Below are 15,399 nucleotides of genomic sequence, written 5' to 3' on the forward strand. Positions count from 1 at the left end.
AGTTTCCATCCCCAAGCCAGTCCACAGACAGGGCCTCTGCGAGGGACAGCTGATCCTCAGGAGCTGGGGGCCCAATCGAGTAGTTGCCAAGGCACTACCCCCTTCTCAGGCTCCCAAGTGCCTGGCGCCAGGGTGCCAAGTATTGTGTACACATCATCTCTCTTAATTCGCGGTTCAGAGAGGAAATGATGATCATTGAGGATATTTTAGGAGCCTAAGAGTGGAGAGCTTGGCTCTCAAAATCGCACAGCTGGTGGAAATGGCCGAGGCGGGATTCGAACCAGGGGCTCATTTCGAACCATGGCCCCGCCCTGGTTTCCGTAGAAACAGGCCCTTGGTGTTTCCATAGCAACCCCTCCGAGGACGGTTTTCCCGCCACCTGGTGCGCATGCGCTGTTGGTGACGTCATCGAGGCGCCCCACATAGTCGCCTCGGCGGAGCCGGAAGTGAGCGGAGCAGCGCCGGAAGCAGCCGGCAGACGAGGCCTCGTGGAAAGGACGGCGACATGGGACAGTCGGGGAGGGTGAGTCGCGGCGGCCAGGAAAGCGGGCAGCGGGGGCGGGGTTCCGCCAGTGGCAGCGGGGTTCACCTCTTGCCTCTCGTCCCCTCAGTCCCGGCACCAGAAGCGCGCGCGCGCCCAAGCTCATCTCCGGAACCTCGAAGCCTATGCCGCGCAGCCGCACTCGTTCGTGTTCGCTCGGGGCCGCGTGGGTCGCAGCGTCCAGCAGCTCAGTATGGACTTGAGGCGGGTCATGGAGCCGCTCACCGCCACCCGCCTGCAGGTCTGCATCACCCAGCCCACCTCCACCCGCCCTGGGCCTCGTCTTCTCAGCTATGGGGGTGGCTTCATCCTCGAAACCGCTGGAGGCCTCAGTTTCCTAAGCTGGAGAAAGGGAACCTTATGGGGACCATCGTGCCTGCCTCTCAGGGATTTGAGGGGCAGCAGCGAGGGCGAGCAGATGAACGCACCCAGCCTGGAGCTTGGCTGAATGCCTAAGGTTGATGGTTAAGAGGGCACTCGAGTTAACAAAGCTGGCTTCTCTCAAAGGCCCGAGCCAAGTTACTTAACCTCGCTGAGCCTCAGATGGGCCCTCTGAAAAGTATGATGATGCAGTGTCAAGAGACAGAAGCCTCAGTTAAAGTCTGATTGGCTCTAGAGGCCAAGAGCATTCCATTCCCCTCTCCCCCTAGCTCTCTAAAGGGTTAAGTGCAAGAAATGGCATAACAGTTTAGGCTTAAAGGCTTTGCTTAATAAGAGGTTATCTGTGATCATCCATTTTTCTTTTTATCGTTTCCAGATACGGAAGAAAAACTCTCTGAAAGATTGTGTAGCAGTGGCTGGGCCCCTTGGGGTCACGCACTTCCTGATCGTGAGCAAAACAGAGACCAACGTCTATTTTGTGAGTGGATGCTCTCGCCCCCTCACTCCCCACACCCTCCTCTGCCGCCAGCTTTCATGATGACCCTTGTGCCTCTGAACTGCCATGATTCTGGCTTCAAAGTAAACGCTCTGAAGAGATGGGCGGTGATCTCCATTTCCCACCCCCACCCCCAACCCCACTTCTGAATTAGACACCTCAACCCTCACAGATCTTCTCTTCTGCAGAAACTGATGCGTCTCCCAGGAGGCCCTACCCTGACCTTCCGGATCAACAAGGTAAGGACTTGAAGTGACACGGGGCTCAGCTGGTAAAGAATCGGCCTGCAAACCCAGGAAACCTGGGTTTGATCCCTGGGTTGGGAAGATTCTCCTGGAGAAGGGAACCCGCTGCAATATTTTGGCCTGGAGAATTCCATGGACTGTGTCTATGGGGTCGCAGAGTCAGACACGACTGAGCGACTTTCACAACAACACAAGAGGTGACATGAGGCCTCCGAGGGGCAGGAGCTGGGTTTGGGAATTGCACCAGCTGCGTGTGCTGGACAGGTGGTCACCCATTCCTCGCCCTGCCCTGCAGTACACGTTGGTTCGTGATGTGGTCTCCTCGCTACGCCGGCACCGCATGCATGAGCAGCAGTTTGCACACCCACCCCTTCTGGTGCTCAACAGCTTTGGCCCCCATGGCATGCACGTGAAGCTCATGGCCACCATGTTCCAGAACCTGTTCCCCTCCATCAACGTGCATAAGGTGAGCCAGGCCATGTGTGATGAAGGTGAGTGCAGGTGAAGCAGGCAGCAAGGACCACACTCAGCCTCAGTCTTCACCTCCCAGCCCTAAGGCTGAGAGTTCTGGATCCTGAGTTCTAAACCCATTCATGCTCTCCCATCTGGCAGGTGGGAAATAATGTCCATGGTATTTCATTTCCTAAGGGTGCATTCGTTGAATGCTGATCTAAGTTAAGTAGCATGTTCCATTTTACAGAGAGGGAAACAGGCTGACAAGAGGTGAAGATACTAGTCTCAAGTTAGATATGAAGGACAAGAAGGTAGGACTAGATTCTTTAAATCTGTCTGGCTCCAGAGCCCCAGCTCCTGATCCCTGGTATCAGGGAGTCCAGTGTGGGTAACCTCAACGGGCCTCGCAAGCTGGATTTCTAGCCCCAGGTAGCCTGTGGACACCAGTTGCAGCCCCATCCGTCCCTGCAGTGCTGGCAGCACCCAGGCCGCCTTTCTGGAGTGTGGCCATAGCCAGGGCTCAGCAGGGCCTCTAGCACACAGGGGGGCCCATGGCCCACTCACCAGGTGCCGTGCCCTCTTTTCTCTCCCAGGTGAACCTGAACACCATCAAGCGCTGCCTTCTCATCAACTACAACCCTGACTCCCAGGAGCTGGATTTCCGCCACTAGTGAGTTCTCAGTGGGGAGTGGGCGGGTGGGGGGTGCATGGCCCCATGTGCGGCTGATGACAGCACAGCTGCTGAGACTCTGTGATTGCTCAGTCTCAAAGTAAACGCGCTGACGCACTGGAAAGGGTTGGCAGGGTAGGGCTGACCTGTGACCCCATGGCTCCTGACCCCCACCCTTGCCTCCCTCCCACCCCTGCAGCAGCATCAAGGTGGTCCCTGTGGGTGCCAGTCGTGGGATGAAGAAGCTTCTCCAGGAGAAGTTCCCCAACATGAGTCGCCTGCAGGACATCAGTGAACTGCTGGCCACGTGAGGGGGGCTTGAGCTGGTGGCGGGGAGCGGGGCACCACACTCCAGGGGACCCCAAAGCTGTCCTCGCAGCCAGGGAGCCCCTGCTGAGCCCCTCGTGTGCCCCACGCAGGGGTGCAGGGCTGTCGGAGAGCGAGGCGGAGCCCGACGGCGAGCACAACATCACAGAGCTGCCACAGGCTGTGGCGGGGCGCGGCAACATGCGGGCCCAGCAGAGCGCCGTGCGGCTCACGGAGGTGAGGCTCAGTGCGGGGCAGGCCTGGTGCTCCCCCATCCCCGAGGAGGGACTGACACCCCATCCCATCTTCTTCCGTTCCTCCAGATTGGGCCTCGGATGACGCTGGAGCTCATCAAGATCCAAGAGGGGGTCGGAGAGGGCAACGTGCTGTTCCACAGGCTCGGTGAGGGCGGGGCCAGGGGCACAGTGGGGCCCGAGGCCTGGCCACGGTGGGCTCACCTGGGTCTTGGGGATGGAGCGCTCAGTGGCCTCCTCTTCCTGCTCAGTGCACAAAACCGAGGAGGAGCTGCAGGCCATCCTGGCTGCCAAGGAGGAGAAGCTCCGGCTCAAGGCCCAGAGACAGGACCAGCAGGCCCAGAACATTCGGCGCAAGCGGGAGCAGCGAGAGGCTCACAAGTGTGTGGTCACCAGACAGTTGAGGCGGGGTCCCAAGTGCAGGCTGCCACGTTGACCAATGTCCCTTCTCCAGGAAGAAGAGCCTGGCGGGCATGAAGCGCGCGAGGGCAGAGGCCGATGGGGATAGTGACGCAGAGGACCCCGGGGCCCCGCCAGAGGCAGAGGGGACCAGCCAGCAAGAGGAAGAAGAGGATGAGGCTGAGTATTTCCGCCAGGCTGTGGGCGAGGAACCTGATGAAGGTGTGTGGCAGACAGGGCTCTGGGCACCTGGGTACCACGGGCCTGTCCGTCCCTACGCCTGGTGGCCCTGACACCACTTCTCCCTGCAGACATGTTTCCAAAGGCAGCCAAGAGGAGGCGGCCTGCTGGGCCCCCAGGCAAGAAGCAGCGGCTGAAGGAACGGAAGCCGGACCGAGGCAGTGACCGGAGACCTCAAAAGGCCAAGGGCAGGGGCCCAGGAGCCCAGGCCAAGGTGGGACCCAGGGGGCCTGCCAGGAACCGTGGGCAAGGCCGACCTCGGCCACCCAAGAGAGCAGCCTGAGGCCAAGCCTGGGTGGCAGATGGAATGCCCCAGATTGGGGCCCGAGAGGTGCTGTGCTGGGCTCCCCTCCTGGGCCTCCAGGCGCAGCCCTCGGTTTCCTTTCATAAAGGAGAGCTGCTTTCCCACCTTCCCCTCTAATAAACTCATTTCTCATGAGGCTGAGTCTGCATTTGAAATGGCGGGCTTGCTTTCTGCTCCACACCCAGGCCCCTGTCTGCACCTGGGCAGTGGACGTGCAAGACCTTATATGCCAGGGTGACACAGGTGTGACCCTCCTGTGGTGCCCTGGGGTCCTGGACCCCTCCCCAGCCTACCCAGTGCCCCACAGCAGATGAACCAGCTCTGGAGGTTGGGTGCTGTCAGAAGGGAAGCAGGAAGTGGAAGTGAGGCGTGAGCCCAGACCCGCTTCGCGGGCCGAAGGTGGTGCTGCCAGGAAGGGGAGGGGCCAGTGGTTTGTGTCTCAAAACGGACCACGCTGCACGGGGCAAAGGGTGGCTGCAGACCCAGAGGCAGGCATGCGGGCCCTAGCCAGCAACATCTCAGGTGAGGAGCCAGCGCTAGTGAAGCCAGGCACATCCAGGGCCTTGGGGGTGGAGGTGGCCAGCTCCTAGAGGGTGGTGGGGAGATGGGTAAAGAATCACTGCTGGACTCGCTTCCTCCCAGACAAGAGGGATGGGATAGGAAAGCAGAAGTGAAAGTGGAGGAGCCATCTGGGTCACGGAAGGGGTACATGCACAGAGCTTATGGCCAGCCTGCTGGACCAGCCAGGAGTCCAGGCCATTCCTCAGAAAGCTGAGGCTGAGTGGGGTGTGTGAAGGACAGACAAGAGAGCTCAGCTCCCCTATGCTGCTGCGTCCCAGGTGCTGGCATGGGGAGCCCAGGAGCAGGGCACTTCTACCCTCGGGAGGGAAGCTTCTGGGGATTTTCCTTACAGTGGTCATATGGATGGGGATAGAGCTGTGGAGGAAAAATAAGCAGGGTAGGGGACCACAGGGAGCAGTCGCCAGGTTAGGGTCATCTCAGGATCAGAGACCAGGCGGTGAGGGGGACTGCCTCCAGGGATACCTGGTGCATCAGTGAGTGCAAAGGCCCTGAGGTAGGTTTTGCCCTAAGGAACAGCCAGGACACCATGGTTGGTGGGAGCGGTAGCTTCCTCGGGGCATTGTGGGAAGAGATGAGCACTGGTTTTTCCAGTGAGCACTGATTTTTCTTCCAGGTAGGTAAGGAGAGAGTCTGGGAGTGTATGGTTGTGACCTGACTCAGGTGCCCTTTGGAGGCTGTGAGAACAGATGGATGATGAGAGTGGGAGCAGGGACACCAAGGTGGACCAGACTACTGGCCCAGGTAGATGGTGACACTTGGGGTGACAGACTGACACGTGGGACTTAAGAGTTGTAGAGGGGGCTGGGGGGTGGGGATCCTCCCCGTCCCTCGGGCTCATGCTTCTCTGCCCCAGGCCCTAAGGGTTCTGGTGGTCAATGCCAGGTTATGTGCATCCCCGGTTCTTGCCCCAGGACACGAGCCTAATGGACTCTGGGCTTCTAACCTTCCTTGGCCTGAGTCCCTCTGTACAAAGGTGCTGTAGCTGGCACTCCCCCTCCTGGGTGTGGAAAAGCACTCTGGAAACATGCCCACAAGGGGCTCCTGGCACCCAATAGGTAAGGGTGCCAGAGTGGGAGCAACAGTGAGGGACAGGGCTGTGCCACACCCTCTGCTCACAGGTGCCATGCAGTGCCCAGTCAACTTCTCGGAGGCTGCGGATCGCATCCTCAGTGGCCTCCAGGAGGACTTCCTGTGGCCCATGCTGGCAGCCGAGTTCCTGGTGGCCTTGGCCGGCAATAGCCTGGCCCTGTACCGCTTCTGCAGCCGGGAGCAGCGCCCTTGGCCCCCAGCTGTGATCTTCTCGGCCCAGCTGGCGGTCAGCGACCTGCTCTACGCCCTGTCGCTGCCCCCCCTGGCTGCCTACTTCTACCCGCCCAAGCACTGGCGCTACGGGGAGACTGCCTGCCGCCTGGAGCGCTTCCTCTTCACCTGCAACATGCTGGGTAGCGTCATCTTCATCACCTGCATCAGCCTCAACCGCTACATGGGCATCGTCCACCCCTTCTTCACCCACAGCCAACTGCGGCCCAAGCATGCCTGGGCTGTCAGCGCTGCTGGCTGGGCGCTGGCAGTCTTGCTTGCTGCCCCCACGCTCAGCTTCTCTCACCTGAGCCGGTCCCAGCACAAAGGCCAGTGCTCTGTGGCCAGTCCGGGGGCCTGTATCAAGTGCCTGGGGACAGCGGATGACAGCCAGCTCGAGGCCTACCGGGTCTACCACCTGGTGCTGGCAGCCCTGGGCTGTGGCCTGCCGCTGCTGCTGACCCTGGCAGCCTACGGCGCCCTGGGGCGGGCCGTGCAGCACAGCCACGGCATGACGGCGGCCAGCAAGCTGCAGGTCACGGTGCTGGTGGCCAGTGGTGTGGCCCTCTACGCGAGTTCCTACGTGCCCTACTACATCACAGCGACGCTCAACATGTATGCCCGGCTGCGCTGGCGAGCCCTCTGCCCGGGTTTTGAGAACAAGGCCGCGGCTGAGAAGGCCCTGGCCTGGAAAACATACTTTGCCCACCAGGTGACCCGGGGCCTGGTGCCCTTGGCCATCTGCATCCACCCGCTGCTCTACATGGCTGTGGTGCCCAGCCTGGCCTGCTGCCGCCAATGCTGCCCAGGCTGTGGGCAGGGTCAGACCCCAGGGGACACTGCGTGCCAAGCCCTGCCCCTCAACGTCACAGCCACCCCCCAAACCTCAGGGCTCCAGTCTCCCAAACTAAGCCCATGACCTGGCCCACCTTCAGCCCCCTCCTCATCACAAGATGCTGGAACCCAGCCCCGAGCCCCCCCAACAAGCCAGGAGCCCCCACTTCCTCCCCACAGAAAGGCCTCTGGCGGGACCCGGGGGCCCGCATGCCAGAGCTGCAGGAGCTTCCACTCACAGCAGTAAACCTGGGCAGGGCCTCGGAGCAAACCCATGATTGGGGGGGTGGCCCACCCACAACAGTGTGATTGACATCAGGGAATAAATGGATGGAACAGCACAAGGCGACTAGAGACTTTTTATTGCCCTTGAAGCCCCCTGCTCCAGGAGGCTGCCTTCTGTCACTGAAGGGTCCCGGGGCCAGGGGCTGAGCAGCAACAGCAGCAGCTGGCTTAATTGGTTGATGGCCTAGAAAGGGAAGCATGAGGTGAGCGAGGATGGCAAGTGGGGGGGCTCTAGACCCTTGAGGGAGTCCCAGGACCACCACCCATCTTACATACACAACACGAACTCAACGGGGGCAGGGTGGGGGGACGGGGCAGGAAAAGATGGGGCGGAGGTGCAGAGTACACCAGGGGCCAGACAGGACTTGGGGCGCGCGGCCCTCCATGAGAAGGGAGGACAGTCAGAGACCCAGGCCCTGGGACAACCCTGGTAAGGTCCACAGTCAGCCCAAGTATCAGCTCTGATGCCACGAGGGGCGGCGGGGGGCAGAGGTCTTACTTGGCCCACTCGACGTTGAGGATGAGGTGGTCGTAGCCAAAGCCGGACACCCCAGCGATGGCACGTGCAGCGTCCTCGCGGCGGTGGAAGCTGATGAAGGCAAAGCCCTGGGGGAGGGAGTGGGGGTCAGGGACAACGCTCAGGGCACAGCTAGGAGTCAGGACCCCACCCCGGCCCCACGGCTGCTGGCCCACCTTGGACTGGCCGGTGGTCTTGTCCTTTGCCAGGTAGATGCGGGAGATGGAGCCAAAGGGCCGGAAGAGCTCCTGCAGGTCGGTCTCACGAGTGTCCTCGGACAGGTTGGTGACACGGATGGTGGCATTGTCATCAGCTGGGCAGGCAAGGAGAGGCGTCAGTGAGGGGCTGGCCCCGCCCGTGGGATAATCATAGGGTACAGGAGGTGCCGCCCACGCATCAGCCTGGCACTGGGTGCCCTCCCCACACTCACCTCTGCGGTTGGGCTGCATGGACTCCCCGCGGCGGCTGGCCCCGTCTCGCAGGCTCGGAGGCACGTACTTCCCAGTCTTGTTTTGAGTGGCCTGCACAGGCTCCAGCTCTGGGGACCAAAAGCAAGGTTAGGTCAAGCCTCCCCTCGCATAGGCCTGGCCCAGGATGCTAGCCGCTCCGGCCATGATCCAGCCCCAAGCACCCTCTCTCTCAAACCACAGGCATCTGGGGGATCTCTTCAAGGGCTAAAGGTCTTAAAAGGACTTAAAGGTCACATCCAGGAAGCTGAGCCATTTACATGCCGTGCCTGCTAGCAGCACAGGAAGAGCAAGAGAACCCACAGTGAGAAAATGCCCAGCCTCGCACACACATCAAGACAGGGTAGCAACAGCCCCCAGGTTCCTGACCCTGGGACAGATGGCAAGTGGCTGTGCACACAAGTCACAAGGATAGAACTCCAATGTGTGTGTGTGTGCATGCATGTGCGTGTGCAAACACACGCGTGCAAACACAGCAACCTCCAGTCAGGACAGACACACTGAGAGAACAGCCGTCTCCCCTCACTACTCGCAATGTCCTTACACCTGCAGCTGTGCTCACTAGAGGCTCTCACAAACCCCAAGAGGGAGAGACAGGTGACGTCACCGGCAGAGCACCCACCTGCAGTTTCTCACACAAACCAACGTGGGCTGTGGCCACAGCCTTGCTGTTGTGTGGGAGGTGATAACCACCAACAGTGGTGGTCCTGTCCGGACCCCAGGTGAGGACCCACGACTCCCAGAGATGCACTCAATGCCTGTGCTCCACCCCGACTCCTGCCCCCAACCCCCAAGTCTGCCAGCTGTATCCCGTATCCCAGGGCCCTGGCACCTCCGGGGAGCTTCTCCTTCTCGCCAGTGGACAGGCCCAGCTGTTCGGCCAGCTCCTTCTGCATGGGCCCCAGCGTGTCCTTGTAGGGGCAGCGGGTGGTCCAGTGGTCACCCTTGCAGATTCGGCAGGACACGATCTTCTGGCCCTTGAGCTTGTTCATTGGGTCCTCCTCTTCCTGGCAGTTCAGATCCTGGCAGGGCAGGTAGGGGCAGTTCAGACGGGGCAGCCGCTCCCCAGCTGCCTCCACCAACACCCTGGCCACTGGCTCCCCCAGCCAGCCACCCCACTTACCTCTTTGCTGGTGATGAATGTCATGGATACATCATCGCTGACTGTGGTGGTGGCTACGTTGGGCCCCGGTGGGTCAAATTCTGAGTTCCCAAACTTCTTCCAGTTCTGAGCTCAAGACAGGACGGGGGACAGGTCAGGGCAGGGACAAGTGGGACCCCCTCCATGTGCACCCTAGACTTAACAAGAGCCACCCTGAGGGTGGGTGGGCCTTGAACCCCATTCACTGCCTTCCTCAATGCTCCTTGGAGAAGTAACGATGACAGTTTCTGTTCCCTGAGGGCATGCCAGGCCCCAGCTTCAGGCCAGCTCCAGGAGATCGTAGGGGCAGCTCTCAGCCTCATGTTACAGATGAGAGAACTGAAGTTCAGGGGGTAAACAGGCCCAGAGCCATCAACCCCTGGCGGGGCTGTGCAGGTAATAGACAGACCGGCTCCCACTGAGTGATACTCAGGGGTGTGCAGGGTCACCCAGATTTCCAGGGGTGGGCTTCCCTGGTGGCTCAGAGGTTAAAGAGTCTGCCTGCAATGCGGGAGACCTGGGTTCAATCCCTGGGTCAGGAAGATCCCCTGGAGAAGGAAATGGCAACCCACTCCAGTATCCTGTCTGGAAAATCCCATGGACAGAGGAGCCTGGGAGGCTGCAGTCAATGGGGTCGCAAAGAGTAGGACACGACTGAGCGACTTCACTTCACTTGACCTCTTTAAACTACCTGCACCTTGGCATCCTTCCCTTTAAGGGGCCACAATGCTCCCCACACCTCCCTGGAATGCTAGGGGCACTGAATGAGAAAATACTTCCCATGAAGCACCTGGGTCTAACAGAGTATGTAGGTAACCGTGCAAAATGCATTTACCGCCATCACTTCTGCTGCTACAACCACCTCATAGGCGGTATTGGCTGTTCCTCCCAGGCGACAAGCCAAGAGAAGTAAGAACCAACCCCTCCGCCCCTACTCCTGCGCCTGCTGGACTTTCCAGGGCCCCCATGGACTGCACGCAGGCCTCAGTTCTGCTCCAACAAAACAGGTACACACAGGGGACTTCCCTGGTGGCCCAGCAGTTAAGACTCCGCACTCCCAATGCACAAGGCGTGGGTTCAAGCCTTGCTCGGGGAACTAAGATCCCACATGCTGTGTAGTGCAACCAAAAAATTAGAAAAAAACAAAAAAGCATTAGTCGTTCAATCATGTCCAGCTCTTTGCGACCCTATGGACTGTAGCCCACCAGGCTCCTCTGTCCATGGAATTCTCCAGGCAAGAAAACTGAAGTGGGTAGTCATCCCCTTCTCCAGGGTATCATCCCAACCCAGGGATGAACCGGCATCTCCTGCATTGCAGGCAGATTCTTTACCACTGAGCCATCAGGGAAGCCCACAAACAGTTAAACCCCACTTCTAAAAAAGAAGGCAATGGGGAAAAGAACTCCAATTTTTCCTCTGAGTCAGCCCTGGACAGGCGGAGAAGGGTCTTACCTTCCTCCTTGCCACAGCCTTTGAGGCCTTCCGGGTCTCAATTCTGAAGGTGCGGACAATCTGTGGACAGGAGGGGAAAGGTTTGGGCCTCTTGCTCAAGGTTCCTAGAGCCGGCAGATCTTCCTCATCAAGACAGCCAACACACCACTCTATCCTAGTCCAAGTGCCCCTCAAGCGCGCCTCTTCCCCAGCCTCACCTTGAACTTCTTGCCATCCTCATCTATCTTATACTCCGTCACTGTCTTGATGTTTCCATTGATGACCTCCTTGGGAGGCGGCAGTGGAGCTGGGAGAGGGGAAGAGACAAAGGAACTGAGCCCTGGATAACAGGGACCAGAAGGAAGGAGGCTGGGGAGAGAGACGGCCTGGGGCTGGAGTGGAGTCGGGCACTCACCTCCCGGCAACAGTTCAGGCTCTGGACTGGTATCCCCAGTGGCCAGGGGGATCCCCTTGAGGAGTTCGCTGGTGACACATTTGTCTGTGACAGGGAGTGGAGGAAGCAGGGGTCAGCTGGGGAGGGGGGTTGGGGGGGGCAGGGACAGGAACTCCCAAGCTGAAATCGAGGGAACTTTGGGATAATGTCTGCACCAGGAGCTGAGAAAGGCCGGACCAAGGGCTGAAGACTGGCCAGGAAGTGTCTTGGGATAGCCATCCAGGGACACGGAACTGGCCAGTAATAACTTCCAGCAATGAGAAGCATAGGGGATCCCTGGCCTGAGGGCAGGCGCGGGCCATAGGCAGCCGGTCGCTAGTATTAATAAAGGCAGGAATGTGGCTGTTACAATTTCCTCCCCGGAGTAGGGAAGCATCAGTGCTGGCATCAAGGACTTGGGCGGTGGCATGGCAGAAGATGGGCTGGCTGGTGAACATATGGACTGGAGATAGGCTGGCCCAGATGAGAGTGACGCGGGGCAGGGACTGGCCGTCAGGGGAGATGCAGGGCCTGACGGCGATGCCAGGGTGAAAGATCAGAGCAGGCAGCAGTGACGGCCTGGGGGCGGCGGGGGGAGGCCGGGCTGTGGTGATCAGGGGCGACAAGGTAGACTCACCGTCCTCTCCTTCCTCTTCCACCTGGTCCGCCCAACTGGGCTTCGAACTGCGGGGACAAGTTTGTCAAAAGGACGGATGAATGAGCCGAGGCCCGGCTCCCGCGGCCTCGACGCACCCAGGCTCCATATTAACTCCTAGGATCCTCCCGTCTGCCTCCCAAACCCCCCTTCACGACCCCAGACTCACTCAAAATCTCCGGTCGGCATTGCAAAACCTTCCCCACGCAGCCCAAGCCTGGGCCAAAGACCGGAACTAAGAGGTGAAAGAGGCTTCCGGTTCCGCTGCCTAGAGAAGCCGTAGCACTCCACAGCGACCCCTACGGACGGAGGTAGAGGCGCCGGCTGCGTGAGAGGCTGGGCCCTGGTATCTTACTATAAATAGCTGAATAGAGACTCAGCTCATTTACCTTAAAATCTTATTTATTTATTTATTTATTTATTTATTTGGCTGCGCTGGGTCTTAGTTGCAGCATGTGGGATCTAGTTCCTGGACCAGAAGCGCCTGCACTGGGATCACTGAGTCTTCACCACCGGACCACCAAGGAAGAACCTCTTTTACCTTTTTTAAAAAATTAAAAATAATGACAATAAAGCTCAATTATAGAACTCTTACTGTTTGCAGGAACTGTGAGGAGGAAATTGTAATTTCCAATTTTTCAGCTGAAGAAACCAAAACTGGTCTTCCTTGTCCGGAAAGAACTTTTCTGATTCAAATGATCAAGATATCAAGTCACCCCCTAACCATTCTCCCTCCTTGAGTAACTTTTTCTTTCTTTTTTTCCCCCTCACGGTGAGGCTTACAGGATCTTAATTCCCTAACCAGGTATCAGACCTGGGCCCTGCGGTGGAAATGCAGAGTCTTAACCACTGGACCACCAGGGAATTCCTAGTAACATTCTTGGCTCCCTAATATAATATTTTCCATTTTCTTTAATTTAATTCTTATTGTCCAGCTTTCCCTCAACCGCATGCATTCTCAGTGGGAGTGATATGACTCTCAAGGGAACCAAAATTAATTGTTCCATGGCAAAAAACAAAAAAACCAACTTGGAGATGACAATGACTTGTGGCCCTCCAAAGTCTACCCTCCCAGACAAAATCTTATTCCTAAACATTTTAATTTCTATTCGTGAGGGAGAAATTAAATGTAAGTAGATTAACACTGATTTAAATTAAAGATAATTCCATTTTTCTCCTTTAGAGGGATGATAATGAAAAAAATGGTAAAAACTGCTGTAGACTGCTCCAGAAAGACATTTGCCTGCTTCACTCACCTCTGGGTCCCCAGCACCTTCAGGGTGTCTACACTTGATAAGTGCTCAATTCGTGGGTATTTGGGACTAATAGGAACCAGATTATAAAGGACTTTAAAAACTAGACTAAAAAAAAAAAACTAGACTCATAGTCTTTATATATATATTTATATTATATATATATAAGGTTTTTAAAAACATTTATTTTTATTTATTTGGCTACATAGAGTCTTAGTTGTGGCATGTGGGAGCTAGTTCCCTAACCAGGGATCGAACCCAGCCCCCCTGTATCAGGAGCGCAGAGTCTTAGCCACTGGACCACCAGGGAATTCCCAGCATAGGCTCTTTATCCTGCAGGCTGTGGGGTGTGGGTGAGGCACTGACATGTTCTGAATGGTGACCCAATGTGACCAGATTTTCTTGTGAGAAAGATTATTCTGGAAGCCTGTAGAAGATAGGGTGGAAAGGAATAAATTAGCAGGAGACCAGGAAGGAGGCTGGGAAAGTAAGTAAATAGAGGGTGTTTGGGAATTCCTTGTGGTCCAGAGGCCAGCAGAGGATGAGATGGTTAGATAGCATCACTGACTCAGTAGACATGAATTTGAGCAAACTCTGAGACATAGTGAAGGACAGGGATGTTTGGCATGCTGCAGTCCATGGGGTTACAAAGAGTCTGACAAGATTTAGCAACTGAACAACAGTAACAATCAGTGGTTAGGACTTCAAACTTCTGTTGTAGTCACGGGTTCAATTCCTGGTCAGGAAACTAGGACTGCAAGCTGTGAGGTACTACCAAAAGGGTCAATAAACATTTGTGCAAACTCACTCAAGTTTACTTCAAGAAATGCAAAATCCAAACAATGAATGTTGCAGATGGGCAAAGCTGTAAAAATTTGATATTACTCAATGGTAGCAAAGATAACAGAGAAAAAGACACTCCTGTACTTTGTTAGTGAGATTATGCAAACTCTTTAGATGGCATATTGATGATATCTACTAAAACTTAAATACACATATGTGTTTTCCTTTGAACCAGTTGACAATTCAACCTGTGAGAAAAACCTGGGAATGTATGTAAAGATGTGAGAACAAGCTATCCGAGGACCGTTGCTCATGATAGCAAAAACTGGAAATTCCTATCTGTCCATTAACAGCGGCTGGTTAAATAGATTAGGACGTGTTATGCTGCTGGGACTTTCCTGGTGGTCCAGTGGCTAAGACTCAGAGCTCCCGATGCAGGGCGCCTGAGTTTGATCCCTGGTCAGGGAAGATCTGGCATGCTGCAACTAACCTGGTGCAGCCAAGTGAGTAAATATTAAAAAAGACATGCTATGCTGTAATCAATTAAATGCTATTCAGTCCTTAAGAACGTAGATCTACTTGAGGTCATGTTAAAAATACATCCAAGAAAAGGAGAGGAAGCAAGGTAGAAAATGGCATATGCTATAGGAACCAATTTTTGTACATCTTTAATAATAATAGATAGATATGTAGATACATTCAAGCTATTTTAGGACAGAATTATCAAACTGTTGCTGAGGGAATGCTTTGAGAGGAAGCCATCAGGAAAGAGAAGCTTATTTTTAAACTTTTCTGTTTTACTGAAAATTTTTACCATCTGATTTTTTTTTTGGTTTAAATATAAACATATACATCAACTATAAAATTGTATTTTTCATATTAATATATAGCACACATCCTATGTTATATATGTGAGATGTAATATATAATATATGTTTTAATATGTTTTTTAAATCTCTTCTTTTTTTGTATTTACTTACTTGGCTGCACCGTGTCTTAGTTGCATGTGGGATCTCTAGTTGCAGCATGCAAAATCTTAGTTGCAGCATATGGGGTCTAGTTCCCTGACCAGGGATTGAACCGGGCCCCCTCCACCACCCCTTGCATTGATAACTTGAAGTCTTAGCCACTGGACCACCAGGGAAGTCCTTTTAACATGTTTTTCATATTCACAAATTTACATGTCCTCTTCTAGAAGGGCCCTAAGGAAATATACATCCAAGTGCACTAAACTGGCTCAAAGAAGGCGTCCAGCATAGTGTGGCTTAAAGGGTTGGAATTGAAAACAGCACAATTGTCATGATTAAGGGATTAGTTAAATATTGCCCAACGAGCTTCAACCCTGTTAGAGAAAACTGTGCCCATTTCTGGCTACCCAGATGGACCTTAACCACTAAACACTGATGTTTCTGGGTGTTTCAATTTGGCCT

General features: G+C 55.6%; 3 protein-coding genes and 2 non-coding genes across 6 annotated transcripts; 4 read left to right on the forward strand and 1 right to left on the reverse strand.

The window, feature by feature from the left end:
* Positions 1 to 414: 414 nt before the first annotated feature.
* On the forward strand, positions 415 to 4,425 carry PPAN (peter pan homolog). Its single transcript, XM_070464078.1, has 12 exons — positions 415 to 523; positions 612 to 782; positions 1,299 to 1,400; positions 1,607 to 1,657; positions 1,959 to 2,129; positions 2,710 to 2,786; positions 2,986 to 3,093; positions 3,206 to 3,329; positions 3,416 to 3,494; positions 3,598 to 3,727; positions 3,801 to 3,967; positions 4,057 to 4,425. The coding sequence occupies exons 1-12, from the start codon at positions 506 to 508 to the stop codon at positions 4,266 to 4,268; spliced, it is 1,410 nt and encodes a 469-aa protein (XP_070320179.1). The 5' UTR covers positions 415 to 505; the 3' UTR covers positions 4,269 to 4,425.
* On the forward strand, positions 1,445 to 1,528 carry LOC139034563 (small nucleolar RNA SNORD105). The gene has a single exon (XR_011487098.1). It is a non-coding gene; the product is annotated as a small nucleolar RNA SNORD105 (small nucleolar RNA).
* Positions 2,830 to 2,909, forward strand: LOC139034570 (small nucleolar RNA U105B). Its single transcript, XR_011487106.1, has one exon. It is a non-coding gene; the product is annotated as a small nucleolar RNA U105B (small nucleolar RNA).
* A 100-nt stretch (positions 4,426 to 4,525) lies between the features above and the next one.
* P2RY11 (purinergic receptor P2Y11) lies at positions 4,526 to 7,348 on the forward strand. 2 transcript variants are annotated; one of them, XM_020902334.2, is made up of 3 exons: positions 4,526 to 4,811; positions 5,485 to 5,612; positions 5,990 to 7,348. In XM_020902334.2, exons 2-3 carry the CDS (start codon positions 5,558 to 5,560, stop codon positions 7,087 to 7,089), a joined length of 1,155 nt encoding a protein of 384 aa, XP_020757993.1. In that variant the 5' UTR covers positions 4,526 to 4,811; positions 5,485 to 5,557; the 3' UTR covers positions 7,090 to 7,348. The 2 variants fall into 2 exon arrangements, with proteins under 2 accessions (XP_020757993.1, XP_020757995.1); XM_020902336.2 differs by lacking the exon at positions 5,485 to 5,612.
* Position 7,349: 1 nt separating this feature from the next.
* On the reverse strand, positions 7,350 to 12,205 carry EIF3G (eukaryotic translation initiation factor 3 subunit G). The gene is made up of 11 exons (XM_020902337.2): positions 12,103 to 12,205; positions 11,916 to 11,962; positions 11,261 to 11,344; positions 11,064 to 11,152; positions 10,867 to 10,926; positions 9,397 to 9,501; positions 9,106 to 9,295; positions 8,237 to 8,344; positions 7,983 to 8,119; positions 7,789 to 7,895; positions 7,350 to 7,473 (listed from the first exon to the last, which is right to left on the reverse strand). The coding sequence occupies exons 1-11, from the start codon at positions 12,120 to 12,122 to the stop codon at positions 7,458 to 7,460; spliced, it is 963 nt and encodes a 320-aa protein (XP_020757996.1). The 5' UTR covers positions 12,123 to 12,205; the 3' UTR covers positions 7,350 to 7,457.
* Positions 12,206 to 15,399: the final 3,194 nt, after the last annotated feature.

This window comes from Odocoileus virginianus, chromosome 3, assembly GCF_023699985.2.
Source record: "Odocoileus virginianus isolate 20LAN1187 ecotype Illinois chromosome 3, Ovbor_1.2, whole genome shotgun sequence".
In the NCBI taxonomy this organism is placed as follows: Eukaryota; Metazoa; Chordata; class Mammalia; order Artiodactyla; family Cervidae; genus Odocoileus; species Odocoileus virginianus.